The 15,773-nt window shown below is 44.9% G+C and overlaps 1 protein-coding gene and 1 long non-coding RNA gene across 10 annotated transcripts in view; one reads left to right on the plus strand and one right to left on the minus strand.

Moving 5' to 3' along the window:
- LOC126620239 (transcription factor-like protein DPA) overlaps positions 1–15,773 on the plus strand; it is an 18,002-nt gene continuing 2,229 nt past the window's right edge. For 2 of the 3 annotated variants that reach the window (XR_007622303.1, XM_050288751.1), the window contains exons 1-7: positions 8–191; positions 525–703; positions 14,705–14,772; positions 14,911–14,954; positions 15,253–15,318; positions 15,441–15,578; positions 15,681–15,749. Coding sequence is in view for 2 of the 3 variants with exons in the window: in XM_050288751.1 (XP_050144708.1) it covers positions 573–703; positions 14,705–14,772; positions 14,911–14,954; positions 15,253–15,318; positions 15,441–15,578; positions 15,681–15,749 (516 nt within the window). In the remaining variant the exon portion in view is untranslated. Of the gene's footprint in view, positions 192–524; positions 704–14,704; positions 14,773–14,910; positions 14,955–15,252; positions 15,319–15,440; positions 15,579–15,680; positions 15,750–15,773 lie in introns of all 3 variants that reach the window. The other variant, XM_050288752.1, reaches the window with a different exon arrangement.
- Positions 712–14,567, minus strand: LOC126620243 (uncharacterized). Of its 7 annotated transcripts, XR_007622310.1 has the most exons (4): positions 13,693–14,567; positions 938–1,031; positions 868–891; positions 718–820 (listed from the first exon to the last, which is right to left on the minus strand). It is a non-coding gene; the product is annotated as an uncharacterized LOC126620243 (long non-coding RNA). The 7 variants fall into 7 exon arrangements; XR_007622304.1 differs by having other exon boundaries at positions 712–820; positions 868–1,031; XR_007622305.1 differs by lacking the exon at positions 868–891.

A 15,773-nucleotide genomic window follows, 5' to 3' on the forward strand; every position in this document is an offset into this window, starting at 1 on the left:
CACGGGCTGGCCCATTTGGATGGGCAATTTCGTCAATTGGTCTCTGGGCTTCCCTTTGGGTTCATCTGGGACTGTTCCTACTTCCTACTTCGTATTCGCGGAAAGCGGGAACTCCAAATATGCTGCAAAAATCCCTCTAGTTTTAGGGTTTCGCGTTCCTCCTTTCGAAAAGCTTCACCTTCCCTCTTCAGGTTAGATATTTCACTATTTTCCAGTTGAATGCCTCCATTTTTTTCATTATCTTTTGAAATTTAACCCCACAAATACATGATCATTGAAATTATTTTCTCTACTTTTTTTATTGATGAACAATATCTGGATTCTGATTGTTCTAGTAAATTTTGAACTTCATCAATTTGCTCACTATGCATTTTTTTATTCAATTGCTATTTGGTCATTCTGAATTGATATATTTTTTTTTGGAAACTCATCAATTTGGTCTCTTTCCTTTCATGATGCAAGAAACAAATTTCAAACTGTAAACACCTAGTTTTTTCTTCTGATTTTTTATATTGAATTTGCAGGAACTTAGGAATTTGAGGATCACTGCCAAGTGTAGATACTAGAACAATATGGATGATAATTACTCTGGGGATTCTTCTAGTGGATTCTCTCAGAAAGATTCTAGTGCAGCAAGTTCTGTTTCAGCTTCAGTGATGAACAATGCAGCTGCTTCCGAGAGTGCCCGAAGTTCTGTTGAGATGTGAGTCAAGTGTGTAGACATTGAAATTTCGTTGAAATAAATGTTAGCCATCGCATTAAAATTACATTTGTAAACATTGAAATTTTAGTGAAATAAATGTTGACCATTGCATTAAAACTACAACATACACCCAAATTCACCTACAACAATCCATCCAAATTCACCTACAACAATCCATCCAAATTCACCTACAACCTCCACCCAAATTCACCTACAACATACACCCAAATTCACCTACAACAATCCATCCAAATTCACCTACAACCTCCACCCAAATTCACCTACAACAATCCATCCAAATTCACCTACAACCTCCACCCAAATTCACCTACAACATCCACCAAAATAAATGGATGGTGGTGGTTCATTCCCAAAGTCTATAAATAGGCTCCTCCATCAAAGAATCAGGGGAGGATTTTTACATACACTTTCTCTACTCCCAAATTGGAAGAGAAGTCACACCACACCAAAGCCTTGAAGCCTCGAAACTTAGAAGCTCTCAAGCAAATCCCGAAGGATCAAGAAAGCCCTCTTCGTTCTTCGTGAAATCCTCCTTCAAGATCAAGCCCCAACGCCCCTTGGAGAACTTCCACTCATTCAAGATCAAGCCCCGACGGCCCTTGAAGAAGGTGTTCATCACTCATCAACTGTTCGTCCAAGATCAAGCCTCGACGGCCCCTGGATCAGCAACACTACCTCTACGCGTTTCAAAGATAGAATCAGAGGCCAAATTTGTAGAAGAGATTGTAACCCCTAAATCATTAATACAAATATTATTTTGTACACGTGTTCTTGTCTCATTCGTTTCAGGAATTTTCCGTGTTTACAAATTTGGCACGCCCAGTGGGACCGTCTCTACCTCTCATCTCTATCTTTGAATCCACAACAAGCACAAATGGCGTCAAGGAAGGCCCAAGTTGTTCTCGCTGCCAATGCAAGAAACAAGAGCGCCATCACGACAGGGGGCGTCACTTCAGGCATCATAACTCGGAGCAAGGCAAAAGCTCTTTCTGCCGCCTCTTCCGCCCCTGCATCAACTCCGCCAAAGGCACAAGAGCACCCGAGGCACAAACCGGTGATCACCCTGGTCTCGCTCAGGGCGCCAAGAGAGGAAAGCCAGAGGAAGTACTCTGAATCCTTACTTTCTGATGCCGACTCAAGCAGCGGCATAGCTATGCAAGTCATGGTGGCTGGAGCGACTTCAATTGAGGAGCAGCTGGCTCAGATGAGTGAAACAATCGCAAAACTCACAAGGACTGTGGAGGACAAAGACCTGCAAATCGCAGCGCTTGTTAACCAACTAGATGCAAAGCCCGATGAGAAAGTCAGGCAAGGGGATAATCTAGTAAAGAGGGAAAACGACGAGGATGAGGAACCTCCAGTGGAGAACGTCGAAGAGACACTGAAGCCGGACCAAGCGGCGACACTCATGGGGTCTCTCTCTATCCAGCAGCTGCAGGAAATGATCGCCAACACCATCAAGGCGCAGTATGAAGGAAGCTCACATGACTCCGTACTATACTCAAAGCCCTACTCCAAGAAGATTGACGCTTTGAAGATGCCGAAGGGTTATCAACCACCAAAGTTTATGCAGTTCGATGGAAAGGGGAACCCGAAGCAACATGTCGCCCACTTCATTGAAACCTGCAACAATGCTGGAACAGAAGGAGACTACCTCGTTAAGCAGTTCGTGCGCTCGCTGAAAAGCAACGCTTTTGACTGGTACACCGACCTCGAGCCCGAGTCTATCAACAGTTGGGATCAGCTAGAAAAGGAATTCCTCAACCGCTTCTACAGCACGCGCCGCACCGTAAGCATGCTGGAGCTGACCAGTACGAAACAGTGGAAGGAGGAACCCGTCGTCGACTACATCAATAGATGGCGTTCATTAAGTCTGGATTGCAAAGATCGGCTTTCTGAAACCTCTGCCATTGAGATGTGTGTTCAAGGCATGCACTGGGGGTTACATTACATTCTCCAAGGCATAAAACCAAGAACGTTTGAGGAGCTGGCAACGCGTTCCCACGACATGGAGCTGAGTATCGCCAATCACGGAAAGAATGAGCCGATCACCCACTTCAAGAAGGATAAGGTGTTCGCCCCGAGTGTGGACAAGACTGGAAAAAAGCCTGCCAAGGAAACTTTTACTGTCAACACTACCCCCATCAAAACTCCATCTGCGCCTATCAAGACCACCTCTGCGCCTATCAAGATTTCCTCCAAGACCAAGGCAAATGAGACAAAGAGAAGTGAGCCTCCTCGCACCCAAGACAAGTATAAAAACACCTTGAGAGAGTTGGAGCAAAAGACGTACCCTTTTCCTGACTCAGACGTGGATGCGATGTTAGATGACTTGCTGGAAAAGAAGGTAATTGAGTTACCAGAGTGCAAGCGCCCTGAAGAAATGAATCGAACGAACGATCCTAGGTACTGCAAGTACCATCGTATCGTAAGCCATCATGTGGGCAAGTGCTTCGTCCTCAAAGAACTCATTATGAAGCTAGCGCAACAAGGGAGAATCGAGCTAGACCTTGAGGACACAGCCGCAACACATACTACTACGGTGGCGTTCGGATCCTTCGATCCCGTGCCTCTCCAAACGACAGCCGACCATTCCTATCAATGTGCAAGCTACACGGCGCCATCTACTCAACCATCGCCGGGGGCAAACGAACAAGATGCGTATACTGATGATGATGAAGGATGGACATTGGTGACCTACAAAAAAACAAGGAAACCAAAACCACAAGCCACAAGACCAAAGGTGGAACAAGTGAGAAAAAACCGTCGCCGCAACAGTAGGAAGCCTAAAAGAAACGTAAAAGTCAATAAGCCAACGTATGCTGGGGAACCCATGGAGCAAGAGCCACGCATTCCTGTCTCCTTGCGCGAGTACTTCCCGAATGACTTCTTCCAACAGTGCACTATCGCTGCATGCCATATGGTCGAAGTAGAAACGGAAGAACCTCCAAAAGGCAAAGATATCACCACTGAGGGAGAAAAAACTCTCACGCTCGAAGAAGGTCTGCCAACACATTTTAGCATTGAGGAAGCGCTACGATTACCAAAGAAGATGCGAATAGCATTAGCAGCGGTCTTGGAAAGTCCCAATGAACATGAAGTGCAAGAAAGCAAGAACGAAGGCTTGAAGCTTCGGCCACATGAATGTGCCACATGTTGTGCTATCGAGGATGCAATCCATTTCACCGACGAAGACTTGCTGCTAGGATCCAAGCCTCACAACCGTCCTCTCTTCGTCTCTGGGTATGTAAAGGGGCACAAAGTCAACCACATGCTCGTGGATGGTGGATCAGCCATAAACATCATGCCAAAGTCAACAATGACTACAATCGGCATCAAGGCAGATGAGCTGTCCCTAAGTCGTCTACTAATCCAAGGTTTTAATCAAGGAGGACAAAGAGCGATGGGCATGATCCGAGTGGAGATGACTATTGGTGAACTCAAGTCGAGCACGATATTCCACGTGATTGATGCAAGAACTTCCTACGGCTTACTCTTAGGAAGGCCTTGGATCCATGCGAATGGAGTAGTACCGTCCACCCTTCACCAATGCTTAAAATTCTACCGAGAAGGAGTGAAGGTGATCTATGGCGACACCAAACCATTCACTGAAGCCGAATCACATTTCGCAGACGCCAAGTTCTACATGGATGAAGACATGGTACCCAAAGCTCTTCCAAAAGAAATCAAATCCACGGGCAAAGCAACACCTAAAAAGCAGGAGCGACAAGCCATGCCCAAGAAGCGAGAAGAAGAAGTTACGCCGTCTTCAAGCAAGAACGATAATGAGCTGGCTAAATGAGCAACAACAAAGGGGAGTAGGATACCCTCAAATGGACCAACCATACCCGTCTTCCGATACATCCCGATGTCGAGAAGAAAGAATGGTCAATCTCCGTTCGAAACTGGAGCAAACAAAGCCGATGCACAGAGGCATATGGATAATGTAAAGTTGCTCAAGACGAATGCAGTTTTACCTCTGACACAGCTAGGCGGCACTAAGGTCGCAAGACTACCACAAGGCTTCATAAAAGCTCTACCAAAGGGGGTGGAACCAAGCTTTCTCCCAACCCAGAGGACCGAAGAAGGTTTTGATCCAAACGCCTATAAACTCATGTCGAAAGCTGGCTACGACTTCGCTTCTTCTTCGAATCATGAAAAGAAGGTTTCAAACACCATTAACAATAAAGAACGTGACCTCACCGAGACTCAAAAGAAGTTGAAGAAGCACGGTTACGGAGTTGATAACAACAAAGCTGGACTAGGCTTCACACCAAATGCACCCGTGAAGATTTCAAGCAAAGTGAAAAATGCTAGCACCCAACACATCAGCGTGAGTATTGAACAAGATCATAATGAGCCTAAATCCACCCCTTGGACGTCAGTCTTCGATAGGATGAATCGTTCAAGATCCAGAATGTCAGCACTTAACCGCATTGGTGGTCAAAACCGAACCTCCGTCTTCAAGAGACTTAACATGCCAGCATCCCAAAGCTCTGTTTTTGAAAGGTTGTCAAAACCTAAGAGGCAAAGCAACACGACTAGCTCTCTTCCTCGTCAGTCAGCTTTGGAAAGACTTGAAGACAACAAGAAGTTTTCCAGAAATAGGAAGACAATGTCAAAGGAAGGAAAACTCGACATGATAGCAGAAAAATGTGATATTCGAAGCTCAATTCCTTCAAGAATGAAGCGCCAAGCAATCTTGGAGGTGGACACAAATGGACCACTGAAAGTAAAAAGGCGCACCATCATCCACACTGGACAATCTTCATGCCGACCGGCCCAAGAGGACGACACCGAAGAGGAATTCCAAGATGTCTTCCACATCACAATCCAAGAAAGTGGAGAAGATAAGATCCCCGAAGAAGATGTCGCTGCTGCGCCACCGCAACTTGAGGATGGGGGGCAATCCACGGTTGATGATCTCAAGGAGCTCAACTTAGGCACAAAAGATGAGCAGAAACCTATCTTCGTGAGTGCGCTGCTAAGTGCAGACGAGGTAGATGAGTATTACCAACTGTTATCAGAGTACAAAGACGTCTTTGCTTGGACTTACAAGGAAATGCCCGGCCTTGACCCTGTCATCGCTGTACATCATCTTGCAGTTAAGCCTGGAACGCGACCGATAAAGCAAACTCAAAGGCGCTATCGATCCGAGCTAATTCCACAAATCGAGGTAGAGATTGATAAGCTAATCGAAGCAGGCTTCATTCGAGAGGTGCAATACCCCAAGTGGATCTCCAACATCGTCACCGTCCTTAAGAAATCTGGACAAATACGTGTTTGTGTAGACTTCCGGGACCTCAATGACGCTTGCCCGAAAGATGACTTTCCCTTGCCGATCATCGAAATCATGGTGGACGCAACCACTGGCCACGAGGCACTGTCATTTATGGACGGCTCTTCTGGATACAATCAAATTCGTATGGCTCTCGAAGATGAGGAACTAACAGCATTCCGCACTCCAAAAGGTATCTACTGCTACAAGGTCATGCCGTTTGGTCTAAAGAACGCTGAAGCCACATATCAGCGAGCAATGCAGAAAATCTTCAATGACATGCTACACAAAAACGTAGAATGTTATGTAGACGACGTGGTGGTCAAAACAAAGAAAAGATCAGATCACTTGAAGGATTTGCGAGTAGTGTTCAAAAGGCTGCGAAAGTACAACCTCAAGATGAACCCGTTGAAGTGTGCGTTTGGCGTCACCTCTGGAAAGTTCCTCGGCTTCATTGTCAAGCACCGTGGCATTGAAGTGGACCAATCAAAAATCAAGGCCATCCAAAACATGCTCGAGCCAAGAAACCTGCACGAGCTGAAAAGTCTACAAGGACGACTAGCCTTCATCAGACGCTTCATCTCCAACCTTGCAGGGCGTTGTCAACCGTTTAGTCGACTCATGAAAAAGGATGTTCCATTCATATGGGACGAAGCGTGCCACAATGCTTTTGAAACCATAAAAAAATATTTATCAAGTCCACCTGTCCTGGGGGCGCCTGTGCCCGGGAAACCACTCATATTATACATCGCCGCTCAGGAAAGTTCAGTGGGAGCACTCTTGGCCCAGGAAAACGAATTCCAGAAAGAATGAGCGCTTTACTACCTGAGTCGAACGCTCACCGGCGCCGAGTTGAACTACTCCCCAATAGAGAAAATGTGCCTTGCCTTAGTGTTTGCCATCCAGAAGCTCAGACATTACATGCATGCTTACACCATCCACTTGGTTGCTAAAGCTGACCCGGTTAAATATGTCATGTCCAAGCCAGTCTTGACAGGGCGACTAGCTAAATGGGCGTTGATTCTCAATCAATACGAGATCATTTGCGTCCCAGCTAAAGCCGTCAAGGGACAAGCAATAGCAGACTTCCTTGCCGATCATCCAATCCCAGCCGATTGGAAAATCTCAGACGACTTGCCTGACGAGGAGGTATTCTACATTGACATATTTCCGAGATGGACGATCTTTTTCGACGGATCCGCACGAGCAGACGGAGCGGGGGCAGGAGTAGTATTCATGTCACCGCAAAGGCAAATACTACCTTACTCATTCCAACTAAGCGAATTGTGCTCCAACAACGTCGCTGAGTACCAGGCACTAATCATCGGGCTTCAAATGGCGATCAACATGGAAATCACAACCCTTGGGGTATATGGCGACTCTAAGCTCATAATTAGTCAACTCTTGACTGAATATGAGGTGAGGAAAGATGATCTCGTTCCGTACTTCCGATTGGCAACTCAGCTGCTACAAAAGTTCGAGGCCGTAACACTAGAACACGTGCCGAGAAAAGAAAATCAAATGGCAGACGCTCTCGCTAACCTAGCCTCGAGTATGACACTAGGGGAAGACGAAGCTGCAGATGTGCCAATTTGCCAAAGATGGGTCATCCCCCTCGCCACCGAAATGATACTAGATGATACAAATGTCATCTCGGTACTTCCAGTCGATGTTGAAGAATGGAGACAACCATTGATTGACTACTTGGAGTATGGAAAACTTCCAAATGATCCGAGACACCGCTCTGAAATACGTCGACGAGCACCTCGCTTCCTCTACTACAAAGAAACACTCTACCGGCGCTCTTTCGAAGGAATACTTCTGAGATGCCTAGGTGAGGAAGAAGCCAATCAAGCCATGGAAGAAGCACACTCAGGCGTGTGCGGGGCGCATCAATCTGGACCAAAGCTACATTTCCAGCTCAAAAGAATGGGTTACTACTGGCCAAGCATGGTGAAGGATTGCCTGGAACATGCCAAAAGGTGCCAAGCCTGCCAATTCCACGCCAACTTCATACATCAACCACCTGAACCATTACACCCTACAATTGCTTCATGGCCATTCGATGCATGGGGATTGGACGTCGTAGGACCAATTACTCCAAAGTCATCTGCAGGAGAAGCTTACATCCTAGCTGCAACAGATTACTTCTCCAAGTGGGCTGAAGCCATACCCCTAAGGGAAGTAAAAAAGGAAACTGTTGTCCGTTTCATCAAAGAGCATATCATCCACAGATATGGTGTGCCTCGCTACATTATCACTGACAATGGAAAACAGTTCTCCAACCGACTTGTAAACGAGCTCTGCGAGAAATACAAGTTCAAGCAGCACAAGTCTTCCATGTATCATGCTCCGGCCAACGGTCTTGCAGAAGCATTCAACAAAACATTGTGCAACCTCTTAAAGAAAGTGATCGGCCGAACAAAGAGAGACTGGCACGAAAGAATAAGCGAAGCACTTTGGGCATATAGGACGACGCATAGGACTCCCACCCAAGCTACCCCTTATTCTCTCGTATATGGCGTGGAAGCTGTTCTACCGCTAGAAAGTCAAATCCCCTCACTTATGATGGCTATACAAGAAGGCTTGACTGATGAAGAGAACGCAAAGCTGCGCCTTCAAGAGTTGGAATCACTCGACGAAAGAAGGCTCGAAGCTCAACAACACTTGGAATGCTACCAAGCACGGCTATCCAAGGCATTCAACAAGAAGGTCCGCCCAAGGTCTTTCCAAACTGGAGATCTCGTCCTTGCATTACGAAGGCCTATCATCACAACTCACAAGACAAAAAGCAAGTTCACATCAAAGTGGGATGGACCGTACGTAATACAAGAGGTCTACACGAACGGCGCCTACTTAATCATGGCAGAAGACGGCTTGAAGATCGGTCCCATCAATGGCAGATTCTTGAAGCGTTACTACCCCTAAAGGCTACGGCACAAAGCTCCTGGCCCGCAAGAGCATAAACTGTGTACGGCAAAATCATCATCAAAATCACTATAAATAAAAAAATAAAAAAATAAAAAATAAAAAAATCATCGCTCATTTGAACTACGTTATGACTTGATCCCTCATCAACCGAGGGTACGTAGGCAACTTGAAACTTCAAAACATCAAGTACAGTCACATCACCAACAAAAACACAAACACTTTGAAGAATAAATAGCAAATTCAAGATATGAATATTTTATTTCTTTAAAGAAATGATTTGGTTACAAAGTCATATTACAAAGGTGAGCAATACGCCAACGTCACCACCAAGGGAAAACTGTGACCAAAAGGCATTGCACAGCAAAACCCCACCTGCAACACATGGTGCGCACACCCGAAGCAAGTGGACCTCCAAGTCAGCCACGCGACCTCGTCTGCAAACACCTTCTTTTCCGTTGACTCTTCTTCTTCCTCTCATAAAAGTTGCACAGTCACCCACAAACGAAAGGAAGACCTGCAGATGCACAAAATCTGAATCCAGATGTGGTGTTTCTCTCTCTCTCTCCTATGCAGCGACGTCTCTCTCTCCAAGCCACAGCAAAGACGAACCTGTAGCAACAAGAATGAAGCTGTAGCGGTTGAAGACGGGGAAAGCAACTCGGCCTTGTCATTCGAACCTGCACTCGCATTCACTTTCTCTGACCGAGTCAAGCAGAGCAGACTTTCGATGCCTTCCTAGGTTCTTCGCCGGTTTAGCAACCTCAGCCTGACAGAGCACTATATAAAAATAAAATATATATATATATATATTTATATATGCGGCAGACCGTCCTCAGCAATAAAACACACCTCACAGAGTGAAGGCAGCGCCCTCCTTCCTCTTCTCCATTGGTGGAAACATTTGCAGCGCCATCGAGGACGATAAACGGAAACCCAAGCGGTTGTAGCAACCATGCTGCAGTCCTTCATCCTTCCGTCCTCATGCTCTCCTGCAACTCTCCCTGAAGCTTGCAGGATAATGAAGTTTGTTGTTGCTGCCCTAATTTTGATGATGGTGAGCTTTTCCTTTGCCGCAGTGAAGACTTCGGATGAACACGATGAACATCGTGACCGACTGTAGGGCGATGGGGTTGATGAAGCTGCACCACTTTTTGTCCAACACCGAGCTCACCACACGGCAGACGAGAATAGCACGTCGCAGCAAAGAAACAGGACGGTGCAGTTAAGATTCAGGGCAGTAAGCTGGTGCAGTGTCTATGTAAAGACTACGCAATGCCCTATGTATGTATGCATGTGTGTATGAATGCGTGTGTATATATATATTGGTCTCAACAGGCTGCAAATAAAACCGGTCTGCATGTAGTGCAGTGACTGTGCAAACAGTGATCCGTATGCGATGCAGTGACTGTGTAAAAAGCAATCCGCATGCAATGAAGATTGTGATAAGGTGATTGTGCAAGTGAAAAGATGGTCCGCATGCGAGAAGAACGCAATGCAGTGAGGAAGGCCACAAAAAAAAAAACCAACTGTGCTATCGTCAAGCCACTCACGAGTGTGTATTACTATTCGCAAGTCAATAATGGAAAAGGAAATGGGTGGTGATGACAAAATGATGCTTCCAGTCACCATCTAAAAAGAAATGGGTACACTAGTCACCATCTAAAAGGAGGTGGGTGCATGGGGAAGTAATGCATCTTAGTCAGATATGCGTTTTATTTGCGTTTCAACACAACATACTGAATAAAATAAGACATGTCCATTAATATCTCCGAGAAATTACACACAAAAAAAAAAAAAAAAAAAAAAAGGAGCCTTCACGAATGTCACTTGTGTGAAGCCTCGGTACTTGGAGCCTTGGTACTCGGTGGAACCCTAAAGGAGGGAGGCACTGAAGATAGCTTATTTGGAGCCTCAATACTTGGTCGAATTCCAGATGACGAAGGCAAAAAGTGCCTCTGGAATACATCCACAAACTTCCGATGGTCACTTTGAATTCGACCTTCGGAGTCCGTCAGCTGATCAAGCTTCCTCTTCATGCTCGTCGAATAACTATTTGCAAGCATATGCAACTCTCTATTCTCACGCTTGAGCTGCCTAATCTCTTGACTAAGAGCTGCCACCTCAGTTGTCAATGATTCAACCTGGCGAGTTCGAGCAAGTAAGCGTTGGCCCATGTTAGAAACAGAGTTCGCACACTGGACACTGAGAGCCTGGGACTCTTGAACGGCTAACTCATCGGACCGTCGTGAAAGTATCCTATTATCTTTAGGAGTGAGGAGGTTTCTAGCTACAACCGTAGCCGTTGTTGCATCCCTCATCACAGAGTCTTCAACTGTAAGAGGGCCATTAGAAGAAAAAAAAGACGGGCGCCATACATTACCCTGACGCGGTGCACCTGTGTCGCTGCTAAGACTCAAATCTAAGCAAATGTTAAAAGGGGAAGTCATTTTCAAAAAATACTAAAAGAAAAAGGTTGGATGAAGTAAAGAGTAGCAGAGATAATTTTTCACGGACAGGCAATCTTCAAATTGTGCGTGTTGAATACAATTGACACCTCTTTAAAAGGAGAGGCAGCACAACCATTCGTTCGTAAATCGAAGAAACACCACTCTCCGAATTTCAAAACCCGGATTTTTCTGCGTAAAGTCCGTCGACACTTCTCAGACACAATCTCAGCTTTCGGCTATCACGTGCAACTTCGTCAGATATCACTGACAAAGTTGAAGACGTGTGAGGTCCATTACGCCAACTACCGCACTTCTGCCGACAAGCGTGGGTGACAAGGCCACGCTCACCCTACCACTTGATGTTGAGAGCTCACCATATAATTCGACCTCCATCCTATAGCAAGACACACATCTAGCTTGACTCATCTTCCTTGCCGAAGGCATCTGCAACCAAAACTCAGTTTTCTTCCTCCCTGAAAACACATCCAACCTGACCTTTCTTCCTTGCCGAAGACATTTGCAACCCAAAACTCAGTTTTCTTCCTCCCTGAAAACGCATCCAGCCTGACCTTTCTTCCTCGCCAAGGGCATCTGCAACCAAAATTCAGTTTTCTTCCTCCCTGGAAGCGCCTCTTCAACCAAGCCACACCAGAGTAAAGGTATCTCATATCACTGGGGTTGAGAGCAAGAGTATCTCATAGCATGCTTTCTCCCTATCCTTTTCTTTGTCCTCCCTCTTCACTACGAAGACAAGGATAAAGAAAGCAATATGTCGGAACCTCCACTCAAGCTCCTGGTAAGGAACCGACTGCTTGGAACCTTTCCTGATTGCTCACCTAGCCGTGCTCTCGAATACGCATCGTCAACATCTTCTGCTTCCTCTTCGTCTACCACGTCTGCCTGGAAAACAGATGATGCAGGTGAAGATGATGCAGATGAAGATGATGCATCGAAGCATATGGAGACAGGCGCGACGAATGCATGTGCTGATCGTCCGCTACTTCTTCAAAAGCAAAAGTATCTCATATCACTGGGGTCGAAAGCAAAGGTATCTCATATCATGCTCTTCCCCCATCTTCTCATCTGCCCTTGCTCTTGCCTGCAGAACAAGGGGAAAGGAAGCAATCAGTCGGAACCTGAAATTAAATGTCCGACCAGGAACTGATTGCCCGGAACCTTTGCCTGGTTACTTACCTAGCGTTGCTCTCGAGTGCTCATCTTCAACTGCTAATATGTCTCGAATTCCCTCAGCAAATGCTTCAAGAGTGTGGATCTGTTGACATCGGCTCTTTGCACTGAAGCTGCCAAGCATGAGTGAGTCGCTGAGAGGTGGTGCTCCGAGGAACCATTTAAAGGCAAAAGGTTGCACATCGCTTCAGCCATGCAAAAGAAATAAGCAGAGAAGAATGCAACACAACAAGCTGGAACAAATCATGAAGCACGAAGCCCTTCCCTGCATAACCACATAATCCAGACGGAGGAGTTCAAGTAAAGATCCAAGCTAGACACCGTTGCTCCAACCCAAAAGGCTCGAGAAGCTTTAACGACCCTTCGCTGGTACCGTCACCGAAGAGCAAAGCCTCGATAATCCTTAAAGATCAAGTCACCAACTGGAAGAAGAGCCCATCAATCTTGAAGATCATACTGTTGACCAAACTGCTCAGGGTTCATATGAAAATGCTGCGAACTTCCTTGATCTTTCAAAGCATGCATGTCCTGAAACTGCTCGTGGTCATGTTTAAGTTCGAAATCAAGCCTCAACGACCCTGACTCAAGATCAAGTGTCCACCACTCTTGAGTCAAATCCAGTTCAAGATTAAGTCTGTGGAAAGTCCTTTGGAGGAAACCAGAAAACTCCTCCAGCCTAGTTCAAGATCAAAGCTGTGGAAAGTCAACAAGCACAACAAAATACGTGCTGATTCATCCATTATCAAAGCCAAGGATCGTCTACTACGTGAAGCTCCTTGTGGTCCAATTTCATCCAAGATCAAGCCTCAACGGCCCTTGAAGAAATTTCAAACAAAATTCAAGAACAAGCCTTAACGGCACTTGAAGAAACTCCCAGACCAGTTCAAGATCAAGCCTCAACGGCCCTTGGATCGACATCTACATTAAGGGACTTCAAAACGCATCTTCTACACGTGACAAGCACATGTATACTATGCGCCTTGAAGTGGGGGCATTTGTAGACATTGAAATTTCGTTGAAATAAATGTTAGCCATCGCATTAAAATTACATTTGTAAACATTGAAATTTTAGTGAAATAAATGTTGACCATTGCATTAAAACTACAACATACACCCAAATTCACCTACAACAATCCATCCAAATTCACCTACAACAATCCATCCAAATTCACCTACAACCTCCACCCAAATTCACCTACAACATACACCCAAATTCACCTACAACAATCCATCCAAATTCACCTACAACAATCCATCCAAATTCACCTACAACCTCCACCCAAATTCACCTACAACATACACCCAAATTCACCTACAACAATCCATCCAAATTCACCTACAACCTCCACCCAAATTCACCTACAACATACACCCAAATTCACCTACAACAATCCATCCAAATTCACCTACAACCTCCACCCAAATTCACCTACAACAATCCATCCAAATTCACCTACAACCTCCACCCAAATTCACCTACAACATCCACCAAAATAAATGGATGGTGGTGGTTCATTCCCAAAGTCTATAAATAGGCTCCTCCATCAAAGAATCAGGGGAGGATTTTTACATACACTTTCTCTACTCCCAAATTGGAAGAGAAGTCACACCACACCAAAGCCTTGAAGCCTCGAAACTTAGAAGCTCTCAAGCAAATCCCGAAGGATCAAGAAAGCCCTCTTCGTTCTTCGTGAAATCCTCCTTCAAGATCAAGCCCCAACGCCCCTTGGAGAACTTCCACTCATTCAAGATCAAGCCCCGACGGCCCTTGAAGAAGGTGTTCATCACTCATCAACTGTTCGTCCAAGATCAAGCCTCGACGGCCCCTGGATCAGCAACACTACCTCTACGCGTTTCAAAGATAGAATCAGAGGCCAAATTCGTAGAAGAGATTGTAACCCCTAAATCATTAATACAAATATTATTTTGTACACGTGTTCTTGTCTCATTCGTTTCAGGAATTTTCCGTGTTTACAAAGTGGCTTATGCGTTTATTCGCTCTTCGTATCCATATGTTATCGTTTCAAAATTTTTGAGTTCTGAAATGCAGCTGCTCCTGCTTGATGGCTGCATCAAGTGGCATTTGTTTCTCAAAAACGTTTTTTGTTTCTTTTCCTTTTCTTTTTGTTCCTGCAGAAATGCACCAAAGAAGAAAAGGGCATCGGCAATAATGGCGGGAGGTCTGCGAGAGTTCAGTTCAAGAGGTCAGTGATTCATATGAACGATTCAGATTTGTGTGTATGTGTCTGTGAAATGAAAGAAGAATATCGTATTCGTTGTAATAGATTACTACTTGTAGGAGATGGGGCTAGTCAACATCTTATTCTCTTCTTCTTTTTCAGTTTGCAACATATTGGAGAGCAAGGGAACAACCACCTTATCTAAGGTATGTTTTCTTTATTTTTCTAGAGTAACTATGAAGTTTGTTTGGTGAAGGAGCGTTGGGGAAAATAATTAAGAGATCCCTTACGTAGTAACTAGTAACTGTTTATAGGATCGTGTATCTATGGTTTTTCATTGCGGATAATGGGTATGGCTTCTCATTGAATTAAATTTTGGAGTTCGTCGTGGTTATGCGTAGGAAAGTTTTCCAGTGCCACCCAATCTTCAGAATTTTGTAATTTATTTTGGCTTCTTTGACCAGTGAGTGGTTGAGTATCAGTATTTATAGTGATGATGTTCAGGTTGCAGATGAGATAATTTCTGAGTTTTCTGGAAATGACTCTGAAACAGCAAAGTGTTCGAAAGAGGTTCGATTCAGAACAATACATGGAACTGATTTTTGAGTTATAATAATCATTACTTCTACCATTATTTTTCCATCATGAAAATTACTCAAGTAAGTTGTGAAAATGATTTTTCAACTTCTCAGTTTGAAAACGTACGACGTCGAGTATATACTGTGTTCCATGTTCTTGAGGCACTGGATATCGTCACAACAGCTAAAAAGGAAATCAAGTGGAAGGGGCGTCCTTCAGACAGAAGTATAATGAATCTGGAAGGGATGAATGTTAGTGAATGTCATTATCTTGATCATGTGATACATCAACATACTATACAATAATGGGATGGAATAATTTGACAATGTTGATTTGGTTTTTGATCCTTTCAGGAAGAGTGTGTCAAATTGGTGAATACGATTGGAAGGAAGACGGCATACTTGAAAGAATTAGAAGAGCAAGTAATGAAGTTTTACATACTTTAC

This window comes from Malus sylvestris, chromosome 4, assembly GCF_916048215.2.
Source record: "Malus sylvestris chromosome 4, drMalSylv7.2, whole genome shotgun sequence".
In the NCBI taxonomy this organism is placed as follows: Eukaryota; Viridiplantae; Streptophyta; class Magnoliopsida; order Rosales; family Rosaceae; genus Malus; species Malus sylvestris.